At 46.5% G+C, this 26,380-nt stretch overlaps 1 protein-coding gene across 3 annotated transcripts in view; it reads left to right on the top strand.

Annotated features, from left to right (window-relative positions):
- Positions 1-26,380, top strand: part of CHST11 (carbohydrate sulfotransferase 11) — a 275,929-nt gene that overhangs the window by 133,407 nt on the left and 116,142 nt on the right. For all 3 annotated transcript variants that reach the window (XM_041756669.1, XM_041756668.1, XM_041756667.1), the window contains one exon: positions 6,498-6,583. In XM_041756669.1, coding sequence (XP_041612603.1) covers positions 6,498-6,583 — 86 coding nt within the window. The remainder of the gene's footprint in view (positions 1-6,497; positions 6,584-26,380) is intronic.

The raw sequence follows: 26,380 nt of genomic DNA, 5'->3' as shown, positions 1-26,380 counted from the left end.
ATGTCAATTGCTTTCACCTAATTCTTGGATTTATACCCTTGACCTTCATCTGCCAAAAGTTTAATTCACTTTAGTTCTGCCACCACCTCCATAGGCTGGGCAGTAGGAGCTTGGTGGAGCTTACAGTAGCAAAAGGATACTGAGCTGGGAATTAGCTATCATAATTCTGAATATTTCCAAATCTAATAAACCCCAGATACCTCTGTGTTCTTTAGTGGTTGCTGGTACAGTCTCCAATAAGGAAAAACAGATTGGAAATGATAGCAAATAGCTCTGGGTTATTGTTGGAACTGAGAAGGGGAGAATATCAAGTTGAAAAACTAAAGTTTGATGATGGTATTAATGATAGCTTCGGTTGAAATCCAGTGCCCTGGGCCTCCGACCCTCCGTGCTTTGGGGCTCCTGAAATATCACCTGCAAATACAAGAGAGCTGAATGTTTTATAAAGCCCCCAAAGTCTGGGTAGTTGAAGAACACTGGGTCAATACTCAGGACTGTCTTTTTGCCTGACCTCTCCCAATTTCAACTTCTATAAATTATAGCAAGTCTCATTTCAGAGGACTGGGGAAGAGCATGCAGGGTTTGCACCCACAGAAATGTGGGTTGGGATCCTAGCTCTGCTGTTCACTGGCCATGTCATTGTGTGAATTCTCCAACCTCTCTGAACCTCAGTTTCCTGGTCTTTAAAATGGGCGTGTACCACCCATTGGAGCAGTGGTGGGGAATAGAGGAGAGACATAATAAAATACAGCATTTATTGAATGCTTGTAGAATTCATTTAGGGCACATCACAGTTCCCCAAGAGTGGATCATACTCATTTTGCCTTATGTTTTTGTCTTAATTCCTTTGACTTAGAAGCCAGTTAAGTAATTTCAAGGATGTTTTCTTAGCTAACCAACTTTGAACTTATATTCTTTGTTCTTTTGCTATTAGTAAGTGGTTTGGCCTGATAACCCTTTAACAAAAAATGTCCCTCTTAAACCCTCTGGTTACTTGACCTATTGTTTTATCTCATTCATTTCACACAACATGCTGAGTCCCTATTACGTGCCAAGTACTTAGTTGGGCAGAGGGCGTGTGGAGGGGGCCCATGAGAGAGCCATGGGTCTGGGCTGCCTGGGACTCAGAGGTGGAGGGGTGAGCTGGCTTAGGGCAGGGCAGGCTTGGCCCTTCTTTCCCAGCTCTGCTGTAGGAACTTAGGCTATCCCGACCCCTCCCTGGGCCACGTTTTCCTCTCTGAAAATGCCTGGGAGTGGTCAGATGGGAGCCAAGAACCCCTCAGATTCCAAACATGAGTTTTGATTCTTAATTCTTTAGCAGGAGCAAACAGGGAATGCAAAAACCTGAGCCCACCTGGGCATGAAGATGTGCTGAATACACACTGGATTCAAAGAGCTTCAGATTCCCTGAGATAAAACTTTATCTCACAGAGACACAGAAAATTCTACTTTTATTAATTAAAATTTTTTTTGTTAACATATAGTGTAGTATTAATTTCAGGGGTAGAATTGTGCAAGTTACTTAACCTCTCTGGGATTCAGTTGGCTCAACTGTAAAATGAGAATAAATGATATTATTGTCATGCATTATTTCTGACATAGAGGGTTTTTATGAGAAGTAAATGAAGCAACCAGAGAAAAAGGCTTAGCATATGTCAGGCATCAGGTAGAATGATAAATTCTCAATGAATCGTAGTTGCCATGATGATTATTAACTCTTGCTGTACTTTATAAGACCTGCATTCCAGCCCTGGGCTCTGCTGCTAGTTACCTTGGGGAGCTTACACAAGTGTTTAAACTGAATTTCTTCTGTAAACTGATGGAGCTGGACTGTAATCCCTGAGTATCCCAAATATCTTCCGTTTTATAAAACACATCAAAGATGAGTTCACACCCAGGGCCCCAGAGCCTTTCAGTTTTACATCATCAGACCTGAATTAACAATCCAGTGGCTCCCTTCTACCCAGACCCACAGGCAAGGTCACAGGGAGCCACTCAGAGGATGAGGTGGGCTCTGCTCCTTTATTGTGAGCCGACTTTGTGTCACCTGCTGTCTGTTTACTGAGAGTGGAGTATCCACTTCAGAACAGTGTGCTCTTCGTCATAGTAAAACAAACACTGGGGCTTGAGTCTGATTTTAGCTTCTTTTATGTGTCTTGGAATATACAGAAATGTTCCTGGGTCTCAGAAATGGTGCTATAAATTGAGCCAATTAGATTCTTACAAAATGGTATTGAATTTTGTTGATTAGAGTTTAGAAAGGAAAAAAAAAACCACGTGTTGCAGCTAAATAAGACCCATGGTGATGGGTGGATGACAGAAGGCCACTGTCAAATGTCCTTAGGGATTCCTTTCTTAGGGCTTTTGATCACCGGACCTTTTACTTTCAAAGGAAAAAAATTACAGCAGTTGGATACTACTGGCAGTTTCTTCCTTCTGTAGCAGAAAACAGCCTGTCCAAATGCTTATGAACGAAACCTCAAATCCTAGCTCATTCACAGGCTTTTGTGAGTACCTACCTACTGTGTGCCACGCACCAGGGAAAAATGTGAATAAGATGAGGAGGGTTGGGGCACTGGGTGGCTCAGTGGTTGAGCATCTGCCTTCTGCTCAGGTCGTGATCCCAGGTCCTAGGATCGAGTCCCAAATTGGGCTCCCCGCAGGAAGCCTGCTTCTCCCTCTGCCTTCAAATCTTAAAAAAAAGATGGGAGAGAGTCTATACCCCCATGTCCATGCCCAGCATACCAAGGGTGCTTGAGAAAAGTTTGTTGAAAGAATGGAGTATAGTAGTAACTGTGAGTTAATAGTCTGGCTGTCGCATCATGTCACATCACTTTAATAACTCCTATGACACTGGATTCCATTTTAGATCTCCTGCCCTAGAGGTGGCTAGCCCACTCAGTCTTGGGCCAAACTAGAAAGATGTGTGGTGGACTTGCCACCTGTCCATTGTGGCAGCTAAGAGTTTGAGCTGCCTGTGTTGGAATCCACGCTTCAACCTCTTCCCACAAGACCTGGGCAACTTCTCTTCCTCTGCTGTGCCTCAGTATCCATATCCATACAGTGGAGACAGTGGTGGTACCCACTTCATATGGCTGTTGTGTAGGTTAAATGTGCGAACTGCTTGGTGTGCTGTGAGCACTCTAAATCCTAGCCGTCACTGTCTGTGTGTTTCAGTCACTGAAACCTTCTGTGATGCCACTTCTCATAAGACACACAGGGTGGTGAACACAATCCTTACGCGCATCGTTACCAAGCCTTCCTTTGTGTCTAGGCACACTGTAGGTCCTCACTGTTCTCGTTTGGATGTGAAGAGCCTAGCAGTCAGGTCTGAGTCTTCATGTGGCTGCTTTCCACTCCCATGGTCTTAGCCTTGGTCAGGTTTCTGAAGTGAAGGGAGGCAAAGACCTATAAAACGCAGGTACTTCCTTCACCGTGGGAAGGATTCCACTTCACCAAATGCCTGGCACACGGTGCGTACTCGATAAATAGTAAGATTGTTGTCCTCATAAAAAGCACACAAAGCCCCTTTGGTCTTTGTGGCCCGGGTGCCAACGCAGATTCACAGGGCACCCACCGAAGCACACGTGGCCGGGGCTGGCAGAGGCACAGGGAGCAGGCAGCCTTGGGAAAGGGCCTGAGTTGCAGGCCCCACACGGTCAAAGCATTTTAAAGGTCTTGTATTAGAAAAATAAACCAATTAAAGAATACTGCCCCCCATAAAAGCTGACTTTTAATGGACTCTATGGTAGGGTTTTCACCCCGGCGGTCCTGCAAGCCAGCATCTCAGTGAGCCCGTCTGCCGCCATGGGGAGAGTTTAATCTTGCACGGCGTGAGCATAATTTTACAAGTTTTATGGCTGTTTTTTCTCCTCCAAAGTGTTGCTATGTCATTGTGCACTGAGGGCAACTTGCGTGCATTTAACAGTTTACCTCGTTTTTGGTGGAAATGAAAAATGAAGCCATAAATTAAAGAAAAACACAACGTGGATTTTTCCCCTTCTTCTGCAGGCGGCCGTGGAGGGACAAAGAACCAGTGTTTCCCCCCAGCACAGCCTAATCAAATTCTACCGGCTTTTCTGTGTGGACATTTGCCCGCAGATCGCCTCCCCGGAGAGGGCTGTGTGGGGCACGTAGAATGTGTCTGGGGCTTGCTGCACTGACTCCAGGCATCCTTGGGACCGTTCTCTAGGGCAGGGGTCAGCAAACTACAGCCCATGGACCAGATCCAGCCCAGCGCCTGTGTCTGTGACACAGTTGGAGGGTTGGGGGGAACAGAAGAAGATTTCCTGACCCATGAAAATGACATGGAATTCGGTTTTGGCATCTGCCAATGAGATTGCCTTGGCACCTGGCCATGCCCTTTCGGGTCTGTGTTGTCTGTGGCTGCTGAGAAGGTGCCCCAGAGATCCAGGGCACAGAGACAAAGCACCACCTGCCCTTTGCAGAAAAAGTGTGCTGACCCTGCTCTAGGAGGTAAAGGACAAGGAGAGAGAAAATGCAGCTTCCAGTTGCCTAGAATCGATGATTTGCTCTAAGGGTTTCCACATGGCTCAAAGTGACAAGTCAAAGGAGAATTGCCAGAGAAAGAGTTGATTCACCTGGAGAACTTCCAGAAGTAATTGCAGAGATGGCTTTCCTCACTTTTCTGACCTCGGGTTGGCTTCCTAGCGGAGGGAGGGGCCTGGGCTTGCCCACCCCCCCCTTCAACCAGCCCTCCCAGGCTTCTGTGGCTTTCTTGTTGGAGAAGCCCAAAGCCCCGCTTGAGGTCTGCCAGCTTCCCATCAGCTTGTTCGATGGCTCAAGAATAGAGAAATTCTCCCCTTCCCCCCCAGGGGGTAAGCGGTTTTTGTCAGTAATTATTATGTGCAAATCCACTGTGCGGTTTGATCCCCTTAAGAAATTTATAAGAAACACCTTTTGGCCAGCACCGTGGTTTAAGTGTTCTGCAGATAGTAGTATCTCGTTTAGTCCTCACAGCCAACCCAGGGAGTTAGATCCTCATCCCCATCTTACAGCTGAAGAAACAGGCACAGAAAGGTTAGGTGCCTTGCCAAGGTCACCAGCTGGTATGTGGTAGAGCCAGAATTCAGACCTAGGCTGTCTGCTGTGCTGCTGCTACATAAGGGTGAATTCTTTAGGCTTGTGGATGAATCTGCTTTCCTTGTCCTGCTTACACCCTTACCATGTCATTCCACAAGAAAATTGCCTCCTGGGGATCCCTGGGTGGCTCAGCAGTTTAGTGCCTGCCTTCGGCCCAGTGTGTGGTCCTGGAGTCCCAGGATCAAGTCCCACATTGGGCTGCCTGCATGGAGCCTGCTTCTCCTTCTGCCTCCCTCTCTCTCTCTCTCTCTCTCTCTCATGAATAAATAAAAAGAAAAATCTTTAAAAAGAAAAGGAAAGAAAATTGCCTCCTGTGGGAGAAGAAAACACTTTTTCACTCATTGATTCATTCCTCCCTCCTCCATGCCACCCTTCTTCCTCCACACCGCCCTTCCTTCAACAAATAATTATCAACAGGTGACTGTGTTGGGCTCTGGGAAGGACTGCCTGGAATGAGGATGTTTTGTGAACAAGAAGAGTGAAAAAAGACTATTTTCCACTTAAAAATAGTTCTTGTGGAGGCGCCTGCCTGGCTCGGTGGACTGTGAGACTCTTGATCTTGGGGTTGTGAGTTTGAGGCCCATAGTGGGGATAGAGATTGCTTAAAACCTTTAAAAAAAAAAAAAAAGTTCCTCGTGTCCTCAATGCCGTTGGCTTTTGAGCAGTTCCCTTAATTCTCTTTTAAATTTTTTATTTTATTTTTATTTTATTTTATTGAGTGTGGAGCCCAATACAGGGCTTGAACTCATAACCCCGAGATCAAGACCTGAGCTGAGATCAAGCATCAGGATGCTTAACCTATGACTGAGTCACCCAGGCACCCCTTCCCCCTTTTTTTATTACTTGTAACTGCCACCTCTGTCTGTTTAGAACCACAAACCCTTGTCCTTTCTGCCTCCACTTGATATTTTCATTAAACATAACCTAATTTACAAGAGGCTTTAGGGAACCCTGGTGTCTGACTTGGTTGGTGGGAGGCACAGCTCAGGAGACCAGGGCCAGGTGCTGGAGGGTGGGAATAAGAGGTGGTAATTGATCCTTGAGGGAGGAGGCTGTGGAATGTGACATGTACCCCCAAGCCCGGGTCTGGGGACACCCACTCTCTTGGAACAACCTTTAGGCTCTCTTTTGTAAGTAGCTTCATTTCAGTGAGTTTTAGATGCCGGTCTTGTTTTCTTAGAAACTTGCTGGGAAAAATGTGTAGCATTACTTTTGTCTTCCTGAGTGTGGAAATGCCTGAATGCTGGAGAAGATGTGCAACAGCTACGCTAGAAGCTGGTTCTCTCTCTTCCTTTCCTACCTGTTTCTTCTTCCCCCACCTCTGTGCCTTTTCCTTTGTCAGACAATAAGGATTTGTTCCTCATTTCTGATGAGCCTTCACTTTCTTTCCACAGTCATGCGGAGGAACCCCTTTGGTGTGGACATCTGCTGCCGGAAGGGGTCTCGAAGCCCCCTGCAGGAACTCTACAACCCAACTCAAGTAAGCCCTGGAGACTTCCTTGCTTTCTTGGCTTGGTCTCCATGCATCAATATGTTGGGGGAGGAGAGGATGAAAAACTCTAATATTTGGTTCCTTGGGGGATTTGAAACTTCCACTGCCTGATATTTTACTTTCAGTGGTTACTTTCTTGTTTCACTCTGTAAAATGGCTCTGAAATTCTAGCTAGAGGGATTTAGAATTTGAGAGAAGCTTCTGTGCAGTGCTGGACTAAGTTCTCAGAGCTGCTCAAGTTTGAGAACCACATAGTCATGGGTGCCAGCAACAGGACTCTGAAATTATAGAACCAGGAGCTGGCCAGTGTTCTCCTTAGCACTCCCAAGGGTTCACATGTGGGTGAACCTGCCATCCTGCTCCCTCATCAGTTCATTGAAGTCCATGATCCCCCAAGAATTCAACCTCCCTGAACCAGTTTACTGAGACAATTCTCTGAGGTGGCTTTTGGTTAAGCAACTATCGTAGTAAATTGATTTGAAGAGTTTCTCTTTGAGTAAAAGAACTTTCAACCAAGGTAATGTGCCCTTGTGGAAAGCTAAGAGCCAAGGCAAGAGGCCTGATCACTACGGCTATGGCCTCAATGGGGTGTGTGGGTCTTGATGGGGAGACTCTAAGGCTGGTTCTCCTGTGGGAATGGTAATTAGCACTTGATACCAGGAAATGGTGAGTGAATAACTGGTGGCCCATTATCTGACCTTTGATTGCTGTTGAGAAAAGAAAAAAAAACTGTACAGCTTTGGCCATAGTCTCTGAGCTTTATTTTGTATTCACATTCTCCATATAGTATTTCTGTGGACTAAGGTGCTTGGTAAACAAAGATAATGCATGTCCTCAAAGACACTGCATTCCTTAAAGTCTTGCAAAGGGAGCTTGCTGATCTACATTAGCCTCCCTGCCTCTCACCTGCACTCCCTTCTGGCAAAATGGGCTCCGGAGTGTGTGCATCATGGGTGGCCTGACCAGATGAATTCACTATCCTGTTAGCCCCACTTCTCTGGAGTTATGGTGTAAGGAGGCCTGATTAGCTACGTAATTGCAAACTCCAATTGCCTGAGGCTTCCTTACTGAGTTCTCTGGTGACTCAGCAGGGAATTTGATATTTGGGTTCTGATTGGCACCCAAATAATCTGATCATGACAGGCAAGTCTCCTAGCATGTTCACATACCTGTCCTTAAGAAGAGGCAGAACTGGCCTGGGCAAAGGGTAGGCTTTTTGGTAAGCCATGTTGAGAACAGCATAGGCTACTGAGATGCAAACCATTCCTGTCTTTTTGTTGACGTGCTCTGTTCTCAGATCATTTTCCCTTTCAGAGTACAGCTGCTGAAGCACTCCTGTTTTCCTGGGGAAATTCTATGGGCAGAATCTGGTATCATGGGAAGAGCTTATTTCTGAGGTAGACACTCCTCTGGACAGGAAGTCTGTGGCTGCTTAGTGTTGGATCCCTACTGCCTAACACAGAGTCTGGTCTATAGAAGGTGCCCCCAAATTTCTGTGGCTGAAAGAATGAAAGCCTCAGTTCACATCCCTACCTCACCTCCCACTGGTTGTGCAGCTTAGTGATGAGTCCACATCTCTGGAATGCTGGGAGGCTAGAACTCTGATGTGTCAGGGACTATGTAAACATTTGTCATTATCATGGTCATGAGGGTGGTTTCCATTCTGGAAGCCTTGACTTCGAAATCAGACATGGGTTCAAAGCCTAGTTTCTTCATTTCCTAGCTATGTGCGTGTGGGCAAGATACTTCTTAACTCCTCTTACACTGCTGTCCCTCATTTATAACATGGTGTTAACAATACCTGCTTTGTAGGTTTGCATGAGAAGATGTACTTTGACCAGTGCCTCCTGTAGAGTTTGTTTATTCCTGGCTTTATCCACTCTTTCACCATTTGTTTCTTCGCTATTACAAGTGCCAGGCGCTGGGCACAAGGGGGTGAGCTGGACATGTGTGGTTAGCCTTCCATGTCTGGTTCCTCTTGTCATACCAGAGTTGACATGAGTGAGTTGGCTGGAAAGGGAGACCCTGCTTGTCCATTTGTAAACCTACCAAAGGATCGACGACCTTCCTGGGTAGAGGTCCTCTCTTCCTTCTGGTGATATTTTGTTTTCTGGGTGAAAAGCTCATTTAGCAGGAGCCTAGGACCTGGGAGGGAAGATGGGGCTGGAGAGGCAGCTCTGGGAGCCATGTGTGAGGGTGTAGGTGGGGGGTGAGTCACCTCCATCAAGAATGTCGTGGGCAAGCTGTCTGACCCCCTTCTCTGGCAACCAGGAAGATGTCCCTGCAGGAAGATCTCCCTGTTTCCTCGGGATGTTGCCTGAGATGTTTTTTCTTAGGCTGGTTTCCTTTACAAGCTGCAATTATGTTCCATTCCTACGCAAATACAGTCAGCAGTGCCTCAGAGACACTGTCTTGGTGGATCATTTGGGCTGCCGTGGGCTGGGCGTCAGGAGAGAAGGGAGCAGGGGCCCCTGTTAACTTTTGTGTTCACGAGAGATTTACTAACTTTGCACCCGAGTGGGCATGGTTGTGGTTTCTCATGTTTCCCAAGGAGCCAAGCTGTTGAAGCTGCTAAGCCTGGACTGATGTTATCACAGAGGTGGATGACAAACCCTGTAATTGCTAGAAACCAAACTGCTCCTAGAAATGCCATTTCCCCATTTTATGCTGACTGGTTATTTGGGTTTGATCTATGATGGTGAAAACAGAACTGTTTATTATAGATAAGAAACCAATGTTAGAGCAAGAAGGCACCAACCATCTCAGTTACCCTGTACTGGTGTTATGGACCAGCTGTTATCTAGATGCTTCTAAACCACTCATTGAATGGTTTTAATAAGCCCCAAGCTAGGTCTAATATTCCCATTTCCTGAATGGGAGCACTGAGGCCCAGAAAGTTATTCCACACAGCTAGTAGGAAGCAAAGATTCAAACTTGGGAGAAACTACATGTATGCTACACTCACTGTCACTGGCAAAGTTCTCTTGGCAGGAATTACCCTGTCTCCCCTCTAAAACAACAGCAGGAAAAAATAAATAAATAAATAAATAAATAAATAAATAAATAAATAAATAAATAAATAAATAAATAAAACAACAGCAGAATCACACTCACATTTTTATTGGACAAAGGCTTAAAAGCCCCCTTGAGGAAATTGGCTATAATCTGATTTTTGTGTCCAAGGTTTTCTTATTTTAGTGCTTCACAAATCCCTAACCATTAAAACAACAATTGGTTAAAAAAAAGTTTATAGTTGGTATTCTTAGAAAAACTGTATTCTGATGTCTTATAATTTCCCTGGTTCTCTGCTGTCTCCTGGCCCCAAAATAAAATGTAATTGCCGATCAGATCAGCTGGTGTCAAGTCACTGAAAGTTCAGGAGTTGCCAACTGCATATTTGTGGGCCAAGCACATCTGTGGGCCGCCCTGGCTCAGCTCAGACTCGCAGGGCAGAGCTGTGTTGTCAGCCATTAATAGGGCATAATTGCCCCAAAATGCCAGCGAGAGCGAGACAGCTTGTCCTTCTCCCTCGCCCACCTCCTGGTCCTCTTGTGGGTTCCCTGAAATCTTCACAGCATCACTCATGTGGTTCAGCCCTGCCCTGCCTGGTGCTTTCTTTAGCATTTAGCTTTGCTCTGTGATTACCACGTTCCGAGAAGACAGATGCACAGCCCAGGGGCTGACCAGGAATTCATAAACACAAAGTCTAGAAGGCTTGCATGAGTGCACTAGATCCAACTGTCTATGCCATTTCTAAGGGTCCATGAGGGCCAGTCCATGTTTGAGGGATCTAGTTGTAGGTATTCTGGTTGAATTGTTTGAGGCCAAAAAAATTTTTTTTGCAGGACAAAACAAGTTATTTGATGGCGCCTTATTGGTCTAGTCTTCAAAATGCTAAAGTAGATTCACCTCTCCATAAGTAAGGTAGGCTCCAGGAGGAAGGATCGAGAGAGGAGGAAAGGAAGAACAGTTATTCTTCATTGAAAATATAACCTACGTTCACTATACCATACTATACTACACTGTTCGAGGCATTTCAACACATATCTCAGTGAATCTTCATAACAACCCAAAAAGGAAGGTTGAATGCCATTTTTCAGCTAAGTTAAAATCTGCAGTTCAGTAAACTGAGCAATTTGCCGAGATCACATAGCTCCTAAGTGGTAGTGCCCGTCTGGGTCCATCAGACCTGGTGAGATTATAGGAGGATGAGAACCTATCACTTCATCTTTTCCAGATGGAAAAAAATGCTTCCTTGAGGTTCTTTTTTCTAGTGACTCAAGCTGAGACAGATGTGCTCAGGATCGTTGTAAAATTCCCAAAGTCAGGAACCAAGGCTTGTGGAGTGATGTGGAATGCACAGTAGATGTCCAATAAACAACTGAAGTTTCTTTTTTTTGCTTACTGAACCTGACATTTGGAGAGAGGCCTTTGTTTCTTGGCTGTGGCCAGGCTCAGCAGGAATCACCCTCAGGAACTCTGCTGGGGGAGTGGGGGGGGGCTTTAAGGTTTTTTTGGGTTTTTTTTAGATTTTATTGATTTATTCATGAGAGACCAGAGACACAGGCAGAGGGAGAAGCAGGTTCCCACAGGGAGCCCAATACGGAACTCGATCCTGAGACTCCCGGATCACACCCTGAGCCAAGGCAGACGCTCAACCACTGAGCCACCCAGGTGTCCTGGGCTTTAAGTTTAGATTGATAAAAGCTTGAATCATCCAAGGGGGTTAGGGTGGGGCTCTTCTAGCACCAACCAAAACAGCTTTCTCAGCAGTGCTTGCCAAACTTTGTTTCTTCACACATTTAGAGGATAAACAAGAAAAAGACATGGGGAGGAGAGGCCTGTAGGTAATAGGACATGATAAATGCCTTGCAGTAGAAGCTTTTCAGTTATGGGAGAATTAGGAGTAATCAACCCTTTAATGTACAAGGCAAGTGGGGGGCTTTGTACAGGGGGTGGTATTTGAGCTAGGCCTCTGAAGACACATCAGACTTCACCCAACAGAGAAGAGGGAACACCATCAAGGAGGGGAAGAATGACAGGAGCGTGGCCCCTATAGGATAGTCTGTGGCACATTTAGAGAATGATGAGGAGGTTTGTGGCCAGAGTAAGGAATGGTGCAGGGATCTGGTTGGAGAGACAACAGGAAGGGCAGGTTGGTGCCCGCTGAATCCGGCTTGTCTGGGTCATCTACCCGCTAGCAGGATTGGTGGTCCCAGGGAGCCCACAGGTGATAGTGTACAACTTACAAGCCAGCTGCTACTTCTGAGTCAAGCCACTGGTTAGTGGCGGGGCTTCTCAAAGGCAGAGCATGTCCCCTCCTTGCCACAGTGATCTCTTCTACAAAATGAACTAGATTTGGGGTTCTCAACCCTGGCTGTTCATAAGGATCACTCAGAGAGCTTTGAACCCCGTAAGGTGGAGAATCCAGACTTGTTCCATGCCAGGCATCAGATGAGCACTGCAGAAGGAGCAGCTCCAGTTTTGAATAAGTGCAAAGAAAGAAGAGGCTCTCTGCCTTCCAAATTTTCATTTGGGAAGATCGACGCTGATGGTCCGACACGCTGGTGAAGGCAGGAAAGAGCAGACATTGCATAGCCTCCAACTCTGGGCAATTAATCCCTTCGTTATCAACCACCTGGTAAATGACGAGTCCATCTAATTATCTTGTTTTGACCCAACAGCTGCTACCAGCCAAAGAGGGATTAATTGATTTAGTTGTGGACTGGCTCCTTATGCAAAGATATTACTTACTGTCAGCCTAGCAGAACGGCAGCTGGCTGGCAAAGATGAAATATTACATGAACTTGATCTTACATGCAGCGCTTGGGAGAATGCTTCATTATTAAATTACAATAGATGAGCGAGCCCATTGCTAAATCCAGCGATTGTGAGCCACCTCTTTCACCATGGCCAGTGCCTCTATTATTTTTTAAGCAGGGAAGGCGCCCTGGTCAGATTTCCAATCAAGCCTGGACAGATGGGGACTCCAGAGTCAGACACAATTTGGGTCAGAGGAGAGAATCGGATGCTTGCAGGAATGGGGGAGCCAAGCCCAGGTGTATGACCTGGGGCCATTACTTGATCCTCCCAAGCACTGGTTTCTTTATCTGTAAAATAGGAACACAATACAGTCTTGGAGTTTTGTGAGTTTTGAAATCATGTATCAAAAAGCACCTGAGAGTGTACTGAGGAAGAGTTGGTGTTAATGGTCGGAGTTGAGTTAGGTGACCTGGGACTTTTCCTAGGGGATCTGAGCTATGTAGGGACCCTGTACTACAGGCTCAGACACCGTACAGGTGCACACTAAGAATTTTGTTGAATAGTAATAAGATATAACGATATCCTCTTGCCTGGATGCTACTAGGTATTCATTGTGAGCACTTCCTAAAAATTTTGATTTATGTTATGTGTCTTGTTGACTCTGTTATTAAGAAGCTGGACAGGATGATCGGTAAGGCCATGGGTGTGTGATATGTGTGTACCTCTCTATGTGTGTGATATGTGAGTACCTATACACTCAACGCATATCCTGCAACAGGCAGGTAAGGCCATTAAGTTAAGTTTAAACTTCTCCTGCAATTAAGTTTGTCATACCACCCCCTCCCGCCCCCCGCCCCCCAGCAAAGTGCTTTAGGAATAGCTGGGTTTTTTGTTTTTTTTTTTTTTAATATCTGGGTTTTTAAAAAGATTTTATTCATTCATTCATTCATGACAGACACACAGAGAGATAGACAGCGGGGGAAGGGAGAAACAGGCTTCTCACAGGGAACCTGATGTGGGACTCAATCTCTAGACCAGGATCACACCCTGAGCCAAAGGCAGACGCTCAACCACTGAGCCACCCAGGCATCCCAGAGTAGCTGTTTAATAAGAACCCCTCTCTGTGTGGTGGAAATGTGATGCCATCAAACACATGGCTTCATCCACACATTTCATTCAGCCTATCTTTATGGGCACTTGCCTTGTCTCAGGAAGCCTGGTTTGACCCAGTATATTCAACTCCAGGTAGTGAGCTCAGTGCCCTAATGGGGTTTTTCTGTGTCAGTCTGTGTGACTATCATCTGGCCTGTTTCAATCAGAAAAGAGCATCTGAATGACAAAATGACCTCGGCCATTTCCAAATGGTAACACGGCTATAAAATTTGCCATTTTTGGAAAGTTCTTTCCTAAATTACCCTCAATTATAAGAGGCCTCTACATAATTTGATTTTTCTGTAAATTACACAACTCAGGTAGCTTCTCAGCGGAGTGGATTTGAACCTTGTTGGATGCCTAGGGCTGAAACGAAGCCCTGGCTTGTTCTCAGATTCTCTGTAGGAGAGACCTGGGTGGGGGTGGGCATTGCCTCCTGCCTCATATCCCCTCTCTCTTCCCAACAGTGAAGTTGGCCTGCAGATCTGGTGGGGAGCAGACTTTCCACCCCATCTTCACCACTAATTACTGTGAAATCACGGGCAAACGAAGTTTTCCAGTACTGGAGACCCTGTTTATAAAGAAGAAACCAAGGGGTGTCTGGGTGGCGCAGCCCGTTAAGTATCTGACTCTTGTTTTTGAGCTCAGTCATGATCTTGAGGGTCATGGTATCAGGGACATGAGACGGAGCCCTGCATCCAACCCTGCACAGGGCTCTGTGCTCAGTGTTCTTGCTCCTTCTCCTTCTGCCCCCCCCCCCCAATAAATAAATCTTTAAAAAAAAATAAAGAAGGAACAAAAAGTTCAGTTATCAAAGATTAAATTAGAAAGTATATGAAAAGGGGCACTTGGGTGGCTCAGTCATTTAAGCCTCTGACTTAGCTCAGGTCATGGTCTCAGGGTCCTGAAATCAGGCCCTGCTTCAGTCTCTCTGCTGAATGGGGAGTCCGCTTCTCCCTCTCCATCTGCCCCTCTCTGTGCTCATGCTCTTTCTGTCTCACTCTCTCAAATAAATCAGATCTTTAAAAAAAAAAAAAAGTATATGAAAAGTTCTGGGCCCATGGAAAGCTGTCCAATCAAGGCTGATTTTTTTTTTTTTTTTTAAGTTAGCTCAGGTGAAACCTCTTTTCAGACGCTCTCCCTGATTTTTTTTTCCCTCCACGCTCAGGTTAAATACCCTTCCAGGATGATGCTGCCTACCAGGAATAAACGTGACTCACATATATAATTTGAAATTTTCTAGTAGCCACATTTTGAAAAGTTAAAACAGGCGAGGTTCATTTTAATAATATGTCTCATTTAACCCAGTGTATCCAAAATGTGATCATTTCTACATGTACTCAATATAAAATTATTAAAATGTTTTATGTTCTTGGCATGCCTGGCTGGCTCAATCAGTAGAGCATGTGACTGTTGATCTCAGAGTCGTGAGTTCAAGCCCCATGTGGGACATGGAGCCTACCTAAAGATTTTTTTAAAAAAAGATATTTTATGTTTTTGTTTTTGTACTGAGTCTTTGAAGTCTGATGTATATTTGACACAGCACATCTCAGCTTGGACTGGCTGTACATCACCTGCTTAGTAGCCACATGTGGCAGGTGACTGCCATACTGGACAGTGCAGGTCTGTCATATGCTGCCTCACTGCACCCCAGTGCCCACATTTTCCTCATCCGTGACACTCAGCCTGTGCACCTGACGTGATGTTACTAGGATTTGAGGCCCTTTAAGGCAGATGCTGTGTCTTGTTCATCTGGTAGCTATCTCAGCCCAGCCACAGACGAGGGGCTCAGCGGGTGTTTGGTTGGGGGAGAGGGGGGTGAAGGGAGCTGACTGCCTGTGCCTTGAGCCAGTCTGGTGTGTGGCTTCAACCATCAAGGCAGGAAGTCCCCTGAGCCAAGTGATCTTCCTGGTCCAGAAAATACATCTCTAAACCAAGCTGATGCCTGGTGTCTGCCCTAAAAACATTTTTCTTGAAAGTTTATATGCAGATACCATGGAAGGGCTGATGCCTGGAAAGGTCTTGATCATTTACATCTCACCTTCCACCTGGTAAGGTTTTTCTGGAGGCCAGCCTGTGTCAGGGTGGGAGGTTGGAGCGGCTTGGTGCAGGGGCTGGGTGCTTGAAGGAAGTGGGGAAAGCAAGCCACAGCCTGAACAGAATGTAGGGGTGGGGTGGGGTAGGGGGTGGACGGGATAGTTCAAGCCAGAGCCTCATTGTCCCTCAGTACTTAGTCCACATCCAGCCTTGTTTCTTTTTTCCCTCTTGTCCTCTCTCCTTCCCTCCTCCTCCCATGGCATGTAGCACAAGCAGGAACCTAATAAATGTGCATTAATGGAAAAGGAGCTGAGATTCCTCTGTCCCCTTCCTTCTCTCCTTCTGGGCACCCACTCAGGGAGTTTGCCCAGGCTGCCACAACAGAGGGCCTCAGACTGAGTGGCTTGCAGAATGGCATCTCCTGGTCTCACAGCGCTGAAGGCCAGAAGTCCAGGATCCAGGTGTTGGCAGGGGTGGTTCCTTCCAAGAGCCACGAGGAAGGCTTGCTACCTGGGCCCTTGTTTGGCTTCTGGTGGTTTGCTGGTGGTCTTTGGTGTTCCATGGCTTGTAGAAATGTCACCTTGATCTCCCTCTTTCCCCCTCACATGGTCTTCTCCGTGTGTGTGTGTGTGTGTGTGTGTGTGTCTCCAAACTCCCATTCTTCTTCTTTTTTTTTTTTTTTTTTTAACATTTTACTTATTTATTGAGACACAGAGAGAGAGAGGCAGAGATATAGGCAGAGGGAGAAGCAGGCTCCATGCAGGGAGCCCGATGTGGGACTTGATCCTGGGTCTCCGGGATCACGCCCTGGGTTGGAGGGGGCACTAACCCTGCTGAGCTACCAGGGCTGCCCCAAACTCCCATTCTTTTTTTTTTTTTTTTAATTTTTTTATTTATTTATGATAGGCACACAGTGAGAGAAAGAGAGGCAGAGACACAGGCAGAGGGAGAAGCAGGCTCCATGCACCGGGAGCCTGACGTGGGATTCGATCCCGGGTCTCCAGGATCGCGCCCTGGGCCAAAGGCAAGCACTAAACCGCTGTGCCACCCAGGGATCCCCCAAACTCCCATTCTTAAAGGAACTCTAATCCTATGAGATCCAAGGGCCACCTACTCCAGTAGGGCTCCATCTTAATTACATTGGCAATGACCCTATTTCCAAATAAAGTCCCATTCACAGGTACCAGGAATGAGGACTTCAGCATATGAATGTGTATGTGTGTGTGTGTGGGAGGTGGACACAATGCAATCCATAACACCTGCTCCATGCATAGCGCTTTGCTAGAACCTGGGATTCTGAGGACAAAGAACCTTGCCCTCTACTAGCACATACTCTGGCAGATGCATCAGCCAGTAAACTGACCCATGACAGAATTAAATCCTATTTCAGTTCAGCGCTGAATGCTGGAGTAGCATAGACAGATCAGATCACGAACCTAGACTAGATGTGAGCACACGTGCTTGTGTGTGTGCAGAGCCTAAGCAAGGGCTCGGGAGAAGTGGCACATGGAGGGACAACCGGCTCTGCTGTCCCTGCACTGTTACAAACCGATAAAGGGAAAGGACATGGTAACTTTCACAGGACTGCAGCACCATCCCTCCGAGTGGGCATCCCCACCTACACCTCTCTGGTGAGGACAAGCAGGCAAAGGTTCTCTGTGGCTCCTGACTTCCAGAAAGGTCAGCAGCTTGGGTGCCTGCAACTGCTCCTCCACTGTTCGATATCTATATTATCATACCAGGAAGCACTGCTGGTTGGCCTTGTCCCAGCCTCGCAGGTGTTGGGCAGCCCTGGAAAGAAGCTGGCCATTCTGGAAGACACCACAAAGGTGTGACACCCTGGCAAACTCTGCTGCTGCCTAAAATGACCTTTTGCAACATCTCTTTTTCTCCATCTTAAATCAGAGCTTTAAAGCCACAGAACAGCCAATATGGTGTCTGGCAGTCATTTTGAGTATTGGAGAATTGGCCCTGACCGTCTGCTCAGTCTCCAGCATGTTCCCTACAGGAATATCCACAGACATATCCGTGGATATCATGACATCCTGCCAGTGCAGAGCTTCATTTTTGAGAGCTGGGCGAGTTCAGTGCTTGCTTGGATCTCGGCCTCGAGATCTGTCCCAGTGTTTTGGGAAAAGCTCTGAGAAAAAGGGGAGTGTCTGAGGCCACATAGCCGAGAACTGGGTAAGAGCATGGGCCTTGGAATTAGCCCACCTGGGCTGGAATTCCGGAGCCACCACCTGCCAGCTCTGTGACTTGGGAAAGCTTCTGACCTTTTCTGTGCCTGTTTCCTCACTTGCAGAATGAGGATAATATTGGCACCTGCCTCCTAAGGTTCTTGTGAGGATTAAATGAATCCAGACATGTGAAGTATTTGGAAAAGTGACTGGCACAGAGGCCAACATAAGTGTTTGCTGTTTGTTACTATTATTGTTATTCAGGTACAAAAGCCAGAAAGGAGCGAATGATCCCTGGGGACAAATGAGTGAGGCCAAGTTCAAACCACTCGGAAGATGGAGCTCTGTAGAGCTGAATCATCTTCTATCTGTTAAAAGGGAAATCTATCTTTTCGAGCTTGGGATCTCTGCTTTGGCTGCACTTTAGAATCAAAAAAGGAAATTTAACAAATCCCAGTGCTGAGGCCACATCTTCAGCTTCCTAAATCAGCATTTCTCTGGCAACAGTGCTTTGTAAAAGCTTGCTTGTTGATTCCACCGGGCAGCCAAGTTTGAGAACCATTGCTCTGGGCTTTTACTACCCAAAGCCGGGTCCAAGGACCAGCACCCGCCTGCTGAATGGAACTGGGGAAGGTTTCTGAGCAAACAGCTCATTCCCTGGGGCTCCTAGAAGCAGCATCGGTCCTGTGCACTAGATAACAAGGGACAAGTGCATGGGTTTTGGAGATGAGGAAACCAGAAGAGATCCTTATCTCTTCCAGAGCCTGGCACACTTTTGCTCTCTGAAAATTGAGTATATAGAAGCTGTGTTTGTGCCGCATGGAGTGCTTGTCAGTGGCAGGAACCTGGAGGCCCCTGGTGGGCTAGCTAGATGGCCAGCCTCACGGTTCCTCTGGGTGCATTAAATATTCCTAACGGGCTCGATTCAGAGAGAAAAGAAATGTGGCTTTGAGCAACATGGAAGTGAAGGCCTCTGCAGTGCCTTTAAAAGGCAGCCCCATCCTTCCTGGATACTGGGTCTCTGACGTGAAGGGGATTTGCAGGGCTTGGACCTGAGTGGGGCTCTCTTGGGTGGCCAGAGTCCAAGCTTGTCGTCTCATGGACTGTGCTGTTCCTGAACTCACGTTGTTAAAAAAAAAAAAAAAAAAACAGGAAGGAGGAGCCCAAGGTGGACCCTATATACTTCCCCACCTCCCTCCAGCCTTTATTTGCAAATGACATTGTTAGGTGTCCTCCTCCCCCATGATCCTCACTCCCAATGCAGCAGATCTCATACAGTGTGGTTTCTTGGGAAGAAAGTGAAATTTAGAACTCTCAGTCCTGAGTTGAAATTCTGCCTTTTTTCACTTGCCAGCAGTGGGATCTTGGGCAAACATCTCAACCTTCTGGGGCTTCAGTCACCTCGCCAGGAATGTGGGAGTAATGTATTTATCTTTATCTAAAGAGGCCACAGAGTACAGCAGTGAAACCCTATTCTCCAAATCAGGCTGCCTCGGTGTAAAGCTACACTAACTGGCAGAAGAACCTTGGGTCGATTCTTAAACGCTGGGTGCCTCAATGTCTTTATCTGCATAATGGGGTAACAGCAGTACCTGCCTGTTTGAAGTGTTGTGAGAATTTAATGAGTTGACTTGTGTCCAGCGTGCTAGCGAGCGTTATGTTTTTTTTTGTCTTTATGTTTTCATCTTTAAAATTCCCCACTGTTCTTCCTTCAGAACCAAGGATCATCACAGTCTGGATCCCAGTAACTGACTGAAGAGAAGCTCCTCTTGCTCTGTGATTTTTATAGTTCCTCGCATTCAGACAACCTGTTACTGCTCTTCAGTGCATCATTCCTCAGTTTGTAGCCGAGGGAGCTGGTGTTGTCGCTTAAGGTCACCTGTGCAGGGAACCTGGGTGGCTCAGTCAGTGAAGTGTCTGCCTTTGGCTTGCGTCGTGATCCCAAGGTCCTGGGATTGAGCTCTGCATCAGACTCCCTGCTCAGTAGGGGAGCCTGCTTCTCCCTCTTCCTGCTGCTCCCCCTGCTTGTGCTTGCTCGCTTTCTCTCTCAAATAAATAGATAAATCTTAAAAAAAATAAAGTCACCTGTGCAGGGCCATCTGGTCAAGTCGAGGAGTTTCAGAGCCAGGATTCAATCCAGCTGTGAAGCCCTAGGCTTCAGGGAGCAGGCCCCCTCTACTGGCTCAGCTGGCCTAGAGATGCTTTGCCTACACGGGGGTGACCTGAACTCCTTTGGTTCTCAATTCATTGGTCTTGATGTAGAGGTGAAACCTGCTCCTTGCGTGAGAGTTCGTAAATGGGCTAGCTACGTGTCTGCCCTTGCTCGCTGGTCTGCTGGGACTCAATGCGGTGAAGACTGTGGGTGTTCCAGGCACACTGGGTGTGTGTGGGGGGTGGGGGGGAGCCGTCCCAAGACCCATCCTGTCCAGGATAGGGTGCCGAGTTAGGAGCAAGGCTGATGAGAGGGCACTGTGCGCCTGCCTCCAGAGCCCAGGACTTCTCTCTGCTTCCAGGCTTCTAGACCCCTCCCAGAAATTCACTCAGCCCCCTCGGGAGTAAACAGAGTATCCTTGAACCCGGAACAGGACTGCTCAGGCCAGAGATGGTGCCTGAAATAGGGAAATTGCAGGGGAATACTTCCATGGGTTTAAGAGTTGGGAGACTACTTTGGGTGTTCTTTTTTTGAGCACTTCCCCGCCTAGGCATGGTGACCATCTGCGATTTTCTCTCTGATTCATTCTTCTTTTGGGGAGGGACCTATTTACCAGCAGTAGCTGGTGGAGGGAATTGTCAGAAAGGGTAACTTGCCCCCCAAACTCATTTGTCACCAAGAGTAAGGAATTAAATAAACTCACACTGAGCTCTTGGATTTTGCAGGTGGAACATTCGGGATTCCAATTTATTATTTATTTATTTATTTATTTTTTTATTTCCACTTTTTAAGAGAAACCTGGAAGCCCATTTAATGAGGGACAACTTGTAATCTTTCCAGAGAAATCAGAGAAAGCTGGTCCCTTAGCTAGTAAGTGAGCTCAGCCATCCACAGCCTTGTAATTCTGTAATTATCATTCCTACAGAACCTTCATTCCAGGACTGATGGAGCAGATTGAAGGCTTTATCTCATTTTATAGGGAAATTGCCTGCTAGAGTGACATTGGGAAATAAGGAGGGTGTCCTGGAACACGTCCCTCAAAAGTATTTGATCACCACTGAGACTGGCTCATAAAATGTTCCTGCACCTTCTCTCTGCATTGGGTCTCTCTTGTTCAAAGAATGGTTAATCTCAGTTTAGAATCTTAGCCTGAGCTCTCAGTAGGTTTTCCTCCAGTTTACAGGATAAATGAGCTGGTGTCTGAAAAGAAATGTGACATTTTAAAGGAATTGGCAGATACTAGGGGAGTTCAGAAGCAGCTGACATCCAATTATTCATGGTCTTGGGGGAAAGGGATTGAATAAGAAATAGAATTCCACAGATAATCTCCAAACCTCTTGTTAATCAATAGCCTTCTCTTCCAACATGCCTTTAACTGTTGCCAAAAAATTGGCTGATACGTTGCTGTCTTTAAAACTGAGGTCTTAAGAGATCAGTACAGGAGAAATAATTTGCCAACCCCTTTCTTAATGAGAAGGATCTAGAGGAACTGATTCCCCCAACCAGTTTAAAGTGCCATTTTTTCGAGCAAGTGACAAAATGAGCTTATTGTGGTGTTTGGTTTGTTCATTGTCTTATCAGAGAGGAGCATATAACATTGTAATTTTCTTTTTGTTAAAAAGAAAAAAAATTATTGGCATTCAAGCTTAGGTAATCCTGAAATAAGAACCAGGAGCTAGGAGAATGAGAGTCAGTTGCAACTGATAACCACATCTCCCTCCCCACGGTATTATGGATGTAACCCAGTCAGAGGGGAAGAAGTGATAAGCATCTTGTCAGGGTAAGGCCTTGCCAAAAACAGCCCCTAGCGAATTGTGGCCATTCATTATCCAATTAGTGCTTGGGGTGCAGGCTTTCCTGAGCCTAAGAAACCCTGCTGGCCTTTATCAGTTTGGATGGTCGAATTTAACTTGCTAAATAACATTGTGCTTCTGATCTCAAGCTTTACACTGTGGGATCCGGGAAAGTCCACAGATTACAGCCACAGGTTTGGGGGACAGTTTAATCATGACCTGGGGAAGGATCTGTTTAGGGGGATAAGAGTCAAGCCAGCCTCAACGGTGAACATGTACAGCAGAGGCTGCTGAACCCAGTTAAGGGAACCAGAGCAGACATCCGTTCATCCTCTCTGGTGCTGTCCTTAACTTTGCCCTTAGCCCAGAGGCATTCACAGCCTAAGGCCTGGAGTTTCTTGCCTCCTAAACTATGGTAGCAGAATGGCCCATGAAAGATGTTCACATCCGAATCCCTGGAATTTATAAATATGTTCCCTTATGTGGCAAAAGAGACTTGGCAGATGTGGTTAAGTCAAGGATTTTAAGTAGGGAAGATCATTCTAGTTGGGTTCTGAGTAATCACAAGGGAGGTAAGAGACAGATATGGGATGATGGATGGAGGCAGGGATCAGGGTGATGGGAGGACCAATCCCTGAGCCAGAGAAAGCAAGTGGCCTCCAGAAGGAACTGCCAACACTTTGACCCTAGGGCCTGTGTCCCCACTCCCCGCCCCCCACGGGAGAATAATTTTTGTGTTGGTTTTAGCTGCCTTTTTTTTTTTTTTTTTTTTTTTATTCATCAGAGAGAGAGGCAGAGACACAGGCAGAGGAAGAAGCAGGCTCCATGCAGGGAGCCCAATGTGGGACTGGATCCTGGGTCTCTAGGATCACACCCTGGGCCGAAGGTGGTACTAAACCACTGAGCCACCCAGGCTGCCCTCAGCTGCTAATTTTGCAGTGATTTGTTACAGCAGCCAGTAGGAAACTAATACATGAACTCTTCCATCCAGGGTTTGAGTGAGGCCTAGAAAATGCTGGGTTGGTGGTGTCAGGAAAGCGGAATCTAGCAGCGATCTGCTGGTGTGAACAGTGGGAATGCTGCTGATGACAGCAGCGGTATTGCCTTCTAAGAGATTGCTTTGGGTATAAAGTGAAGTACTGTGAAAAGCAATCACAAATCAGAGTTGTGAACCAGCATCCCTGGTGGCCGAGGCACTGGCTCATTGTGGCTCCCTTCCTGCCAGGGAATGGGGTGCTGTAGATCTCAAAGCCTTGCATTCGTAAGCATTTCTAAACAGCAGTGCACACCTAAAATTTCCATCCAGATCACTGTTTTGTTGACGGGGTCCTGTGTGGGGAAGGTACTCCCACTGTGTTTAGTCCATTAAAGAAAAGGACTGAATGTATATTTGGAGTTAATGGTGTTCTGTTTGTCAAGATTTTCCTTCAGGGGAACATAATGCTTCCAGTGTTCTCAAAAGTATCGTCCTCAAGGCTAGCCTCATGGAAAATCACACTCTTTAAGGTGCAAAGAGAAGGAAGCTCAGGATACGAAGCCAGTCCCCCAGAGCAAGCTCTTAATTACTGAGATGAGGCCAAACTTTAAAGTCTAACCTAGAGGAGGGAGTAGAGCGTACTGGTTTAGAGCAGACAGTCCTGCCAGCACTTGCTGGGTGACCTTGGGCAAGTTACTTAACCTCTCTATGCCTCAGTTTCCTCTCTGTCTGTATAGGGATGATCATAGTACGTGCCTCATGGGTCTGTTGCAGGGACCAAATGAAAATACAACAGTAAAATGTTTTAGAACAATGCCAGGCACCTCGTAGAGGGTGTCACTGTGTACCAACACCAGCAACAGCCACAACCATAAGCAGGATCAGTTGACTTCTCGTCTAGTGTTCACTCCAGGATTGTCCACATACTGGGAGCCAAGGCACCCCAAAGCCACGTTATTCTGGAGCTTTCTTTTTTTTTTAATTTTATTTATTTATTCACGATAGTCACACACAGAGAGAGAGAGAGGCAGAGACATAGGCAGAGGGAGAAGCAGGCTCCATGCAGAGAGCCCAATGTGGGATTCGATCCTGGGTCTCCAGGATCGCGCCCTGGGCCAAAGGCAGGCGCTAAACCGCTGCGCCACCCAGGGATCCCCATTCTGGAGCTTTCTAAAGTGCTAAACCAAGTCGGTTCCACACGTTCTAGGTCTACACACCTGTCCTAGATGGTGAACATTGTAGATTTCTTTTTTTTTTTTTTTTTTTTTAAGAACTGGGAGATCTAGAAATATTGTAGCAGACTTAATGAAACGCATCCAATATCTTTGAATCTTCAGGTTTCTTTTTTTTTTTTTAATTTTTTATTTATTCATTTATTTATGATAGTCACAGAGAGACAGAGAGAGAGGCAGAGACACAGGCAGAGGGAGAAACAGGCTCCATGCACCGGGAGCCCGACGCGGGACTCGATCCCGGGTCTCCAGGATCGCGCCCCGGGCCAAAGGCAAGCGCCAAACCACTGCGCCACCCAGGGATCCCACATTGTAGATTTCTGTTAGAACAGCTCAGCTATGCCCTTGCAGTGTGAAAGCAGCCCTGGACAATGTATAAATGAATGGACACGGCTGGATTTGGTCCACAGGTGGCCTTTGGGGGAGGCAGAGAGCCAGAAGCTCCAAGTTCAAGTCCCAGCTTCACCACACTGCAGGAGTGTTCTTGAGTAAGTCGTGTAGGCTCCCAGAGCTCAGGTGTATCGCCTCTCAAGATAGGAATACCAATGCCTCTCTCTCTCTCTCTCAGGCAGTGGTGCAGACAATGGGAGCAGTATGCCAACTACAGGACCGAGCCTAATGTGGTTATTAACATTTTGCTGCTGATGTACTGTCGTGGTCCAGGCAGCTGCTGGTAGATAAGCATGCACGTGCACTTGGTGTAAAATGCTGCTTGCTGGCTACCAGCTCTTCCTGCTTGCTGGCCACCAGCTCTCCTGTCTGCAGTTGGTGACGAGGTCAGGAAAGGCTTGTTTAATTTCAGTTAGGTTCATCTTGTTTTGGGATATGAGATAAGCTCCCCTTAGCTGCCATGGGATGTTTCTTGAGCAACAAATGCCTTGGGTGTAGTGCAAATTGATCTCCATTCTGGAAATTGCAAATGAGCGAAATGACTGTGATGAATGGGGCTCCCGAGAAGCACAATGTTTGTTCTCAATGTCTCAGGCTGGAGCAGGAGAACCTGAAGCCTTTATCGAGAGAAGATGGGTGGTAAATGAATTGCCGGTCTGAAGTGCAGAATGGTTAGTGAATAAAAAGCATTGTGCCAAGCAATTACGCATCTCATTAAGATGCACCCAGTCCCGGCCTCAATACTGAGGGAATTGTCAGAGCAATTATGTGCAAACCTCAATTTTGAGGTCTGAAAGGGGGTCAGTGCGTAATTGGCAGGAGAAGAAAAAGAAGGGAGGTGGTTTGAAACAATAGGTATGAAAAGGCTGTCGCAGCAAGGAAGATGGGATAGAAAGAGGCAGACATCCCAGATCAACTCCAGACTAAGTGTGTGTGGTCTCAGAGTCACATACGGGGGTCACGGGGACCCATGTGCTTGGTGTCCTTTATTGGCCTCTTTGGCATCAAAGCAGTTTATTCTGTAGCAAGTTGCAGGTGTGGCACTTGCCACATGTTTGTCAGATAAGTAAATTAAGGAGGCCAGAGAATAAATGAACACATTAATAAGCCAATAATTCATAGAAAGCGAGGATAATGCTAGCACTTCCTATGTATAGGTGGTGTGAGAATAAAATGGGGTGAAGCACCTGGAATCCTCAGTGTGGTGCCTGGCACTTGCAGGTGCTCGATTTCAGCCAGAGGGATTAGTACGAGAGGCTTCACTCGACAGACATTTGTGTTCTCAGTCAAGAGGCTGGAAGTCCAAGATCCAGGCACTAGCAGGGTTGATGTCTGGTGAAACCTCTTTCTAGCGTGCAAACAGCCATCTGCTCACTGGGCCCTCTCATGGCCTCTTCACATGAATGGAGAGAGGAGAAAAGAAGCTGGTGTCTCTTCTTCTTTCAAGGACACCAGTTCCTATTGGATGAGGGCCTGCCCCATCCTTATGACCTCTTTTAAACTTGATTGCCCTCCTATAGTGTAGGCCCTGTCTCCACATATAGTCCCGTGAGGGGTTAGGGCTTCAGCATATGGGTTCGGGAAGGATGCAGTTCTTTCTGTAATACCCGATGAAAACATCAGACTTTGCTTTTGTAGTTATATTAGGTCTAAGCTTGCTCTAAGCAGTAACATAAAACCTTTGAAACCACTGAAATAACCTTTTCCTGGGATGAGAAATTTGAATGCCCAAACGTTCTGGAAAATTGGATGAACTTCCAGCAACATCTGCCCTTCCACGTGGGGGTGCCTATCTCCAGTACTCTCCAAAGACCCTAGTTGTTCATCCTTTACTCTCCACCGTTGGACAAACAGCACATTGATGCTGTTTTTCCGAAAGAAAGTGCGACACCCGAACTGCCTGTCCCGGGCTTCCATAAAACAGATGCCCTGGGAGCAGAAATCAATAATGTGTACCCGTGATTCTGTGTGAGTAAGTGCTACTAGGTCTCATTTCTTTTTCTATTTTTGTTCATCTCCAAATCAACCTGGAAGACAGTAAAAGCTCATTAATTTGAACTCTGCTAATTTAGAATATGTAGCATTGCTTCCAACTTCACCGAAAAGAAGGAAT

This window comes from Vulpes lagopus, chromosome 5 (assembly GCF_018345385.1).
Source record: "Vulpes lagopus strain Blue_001 chromosome 5, ASM1834538v1, whole genome shotgun sequence".
Classification (NCBI taxonomy): domain Eukaryota; kingdom Metazoa; phylum Chordata; class Mammalia; order Carnivora; family Canidae; genus Vulpes; species Vulpes lagopus.
Note: the sequence above shows the minus strand (reverse complement) of the source record. Positions and strands in the feature narration are given on the sequence as shown.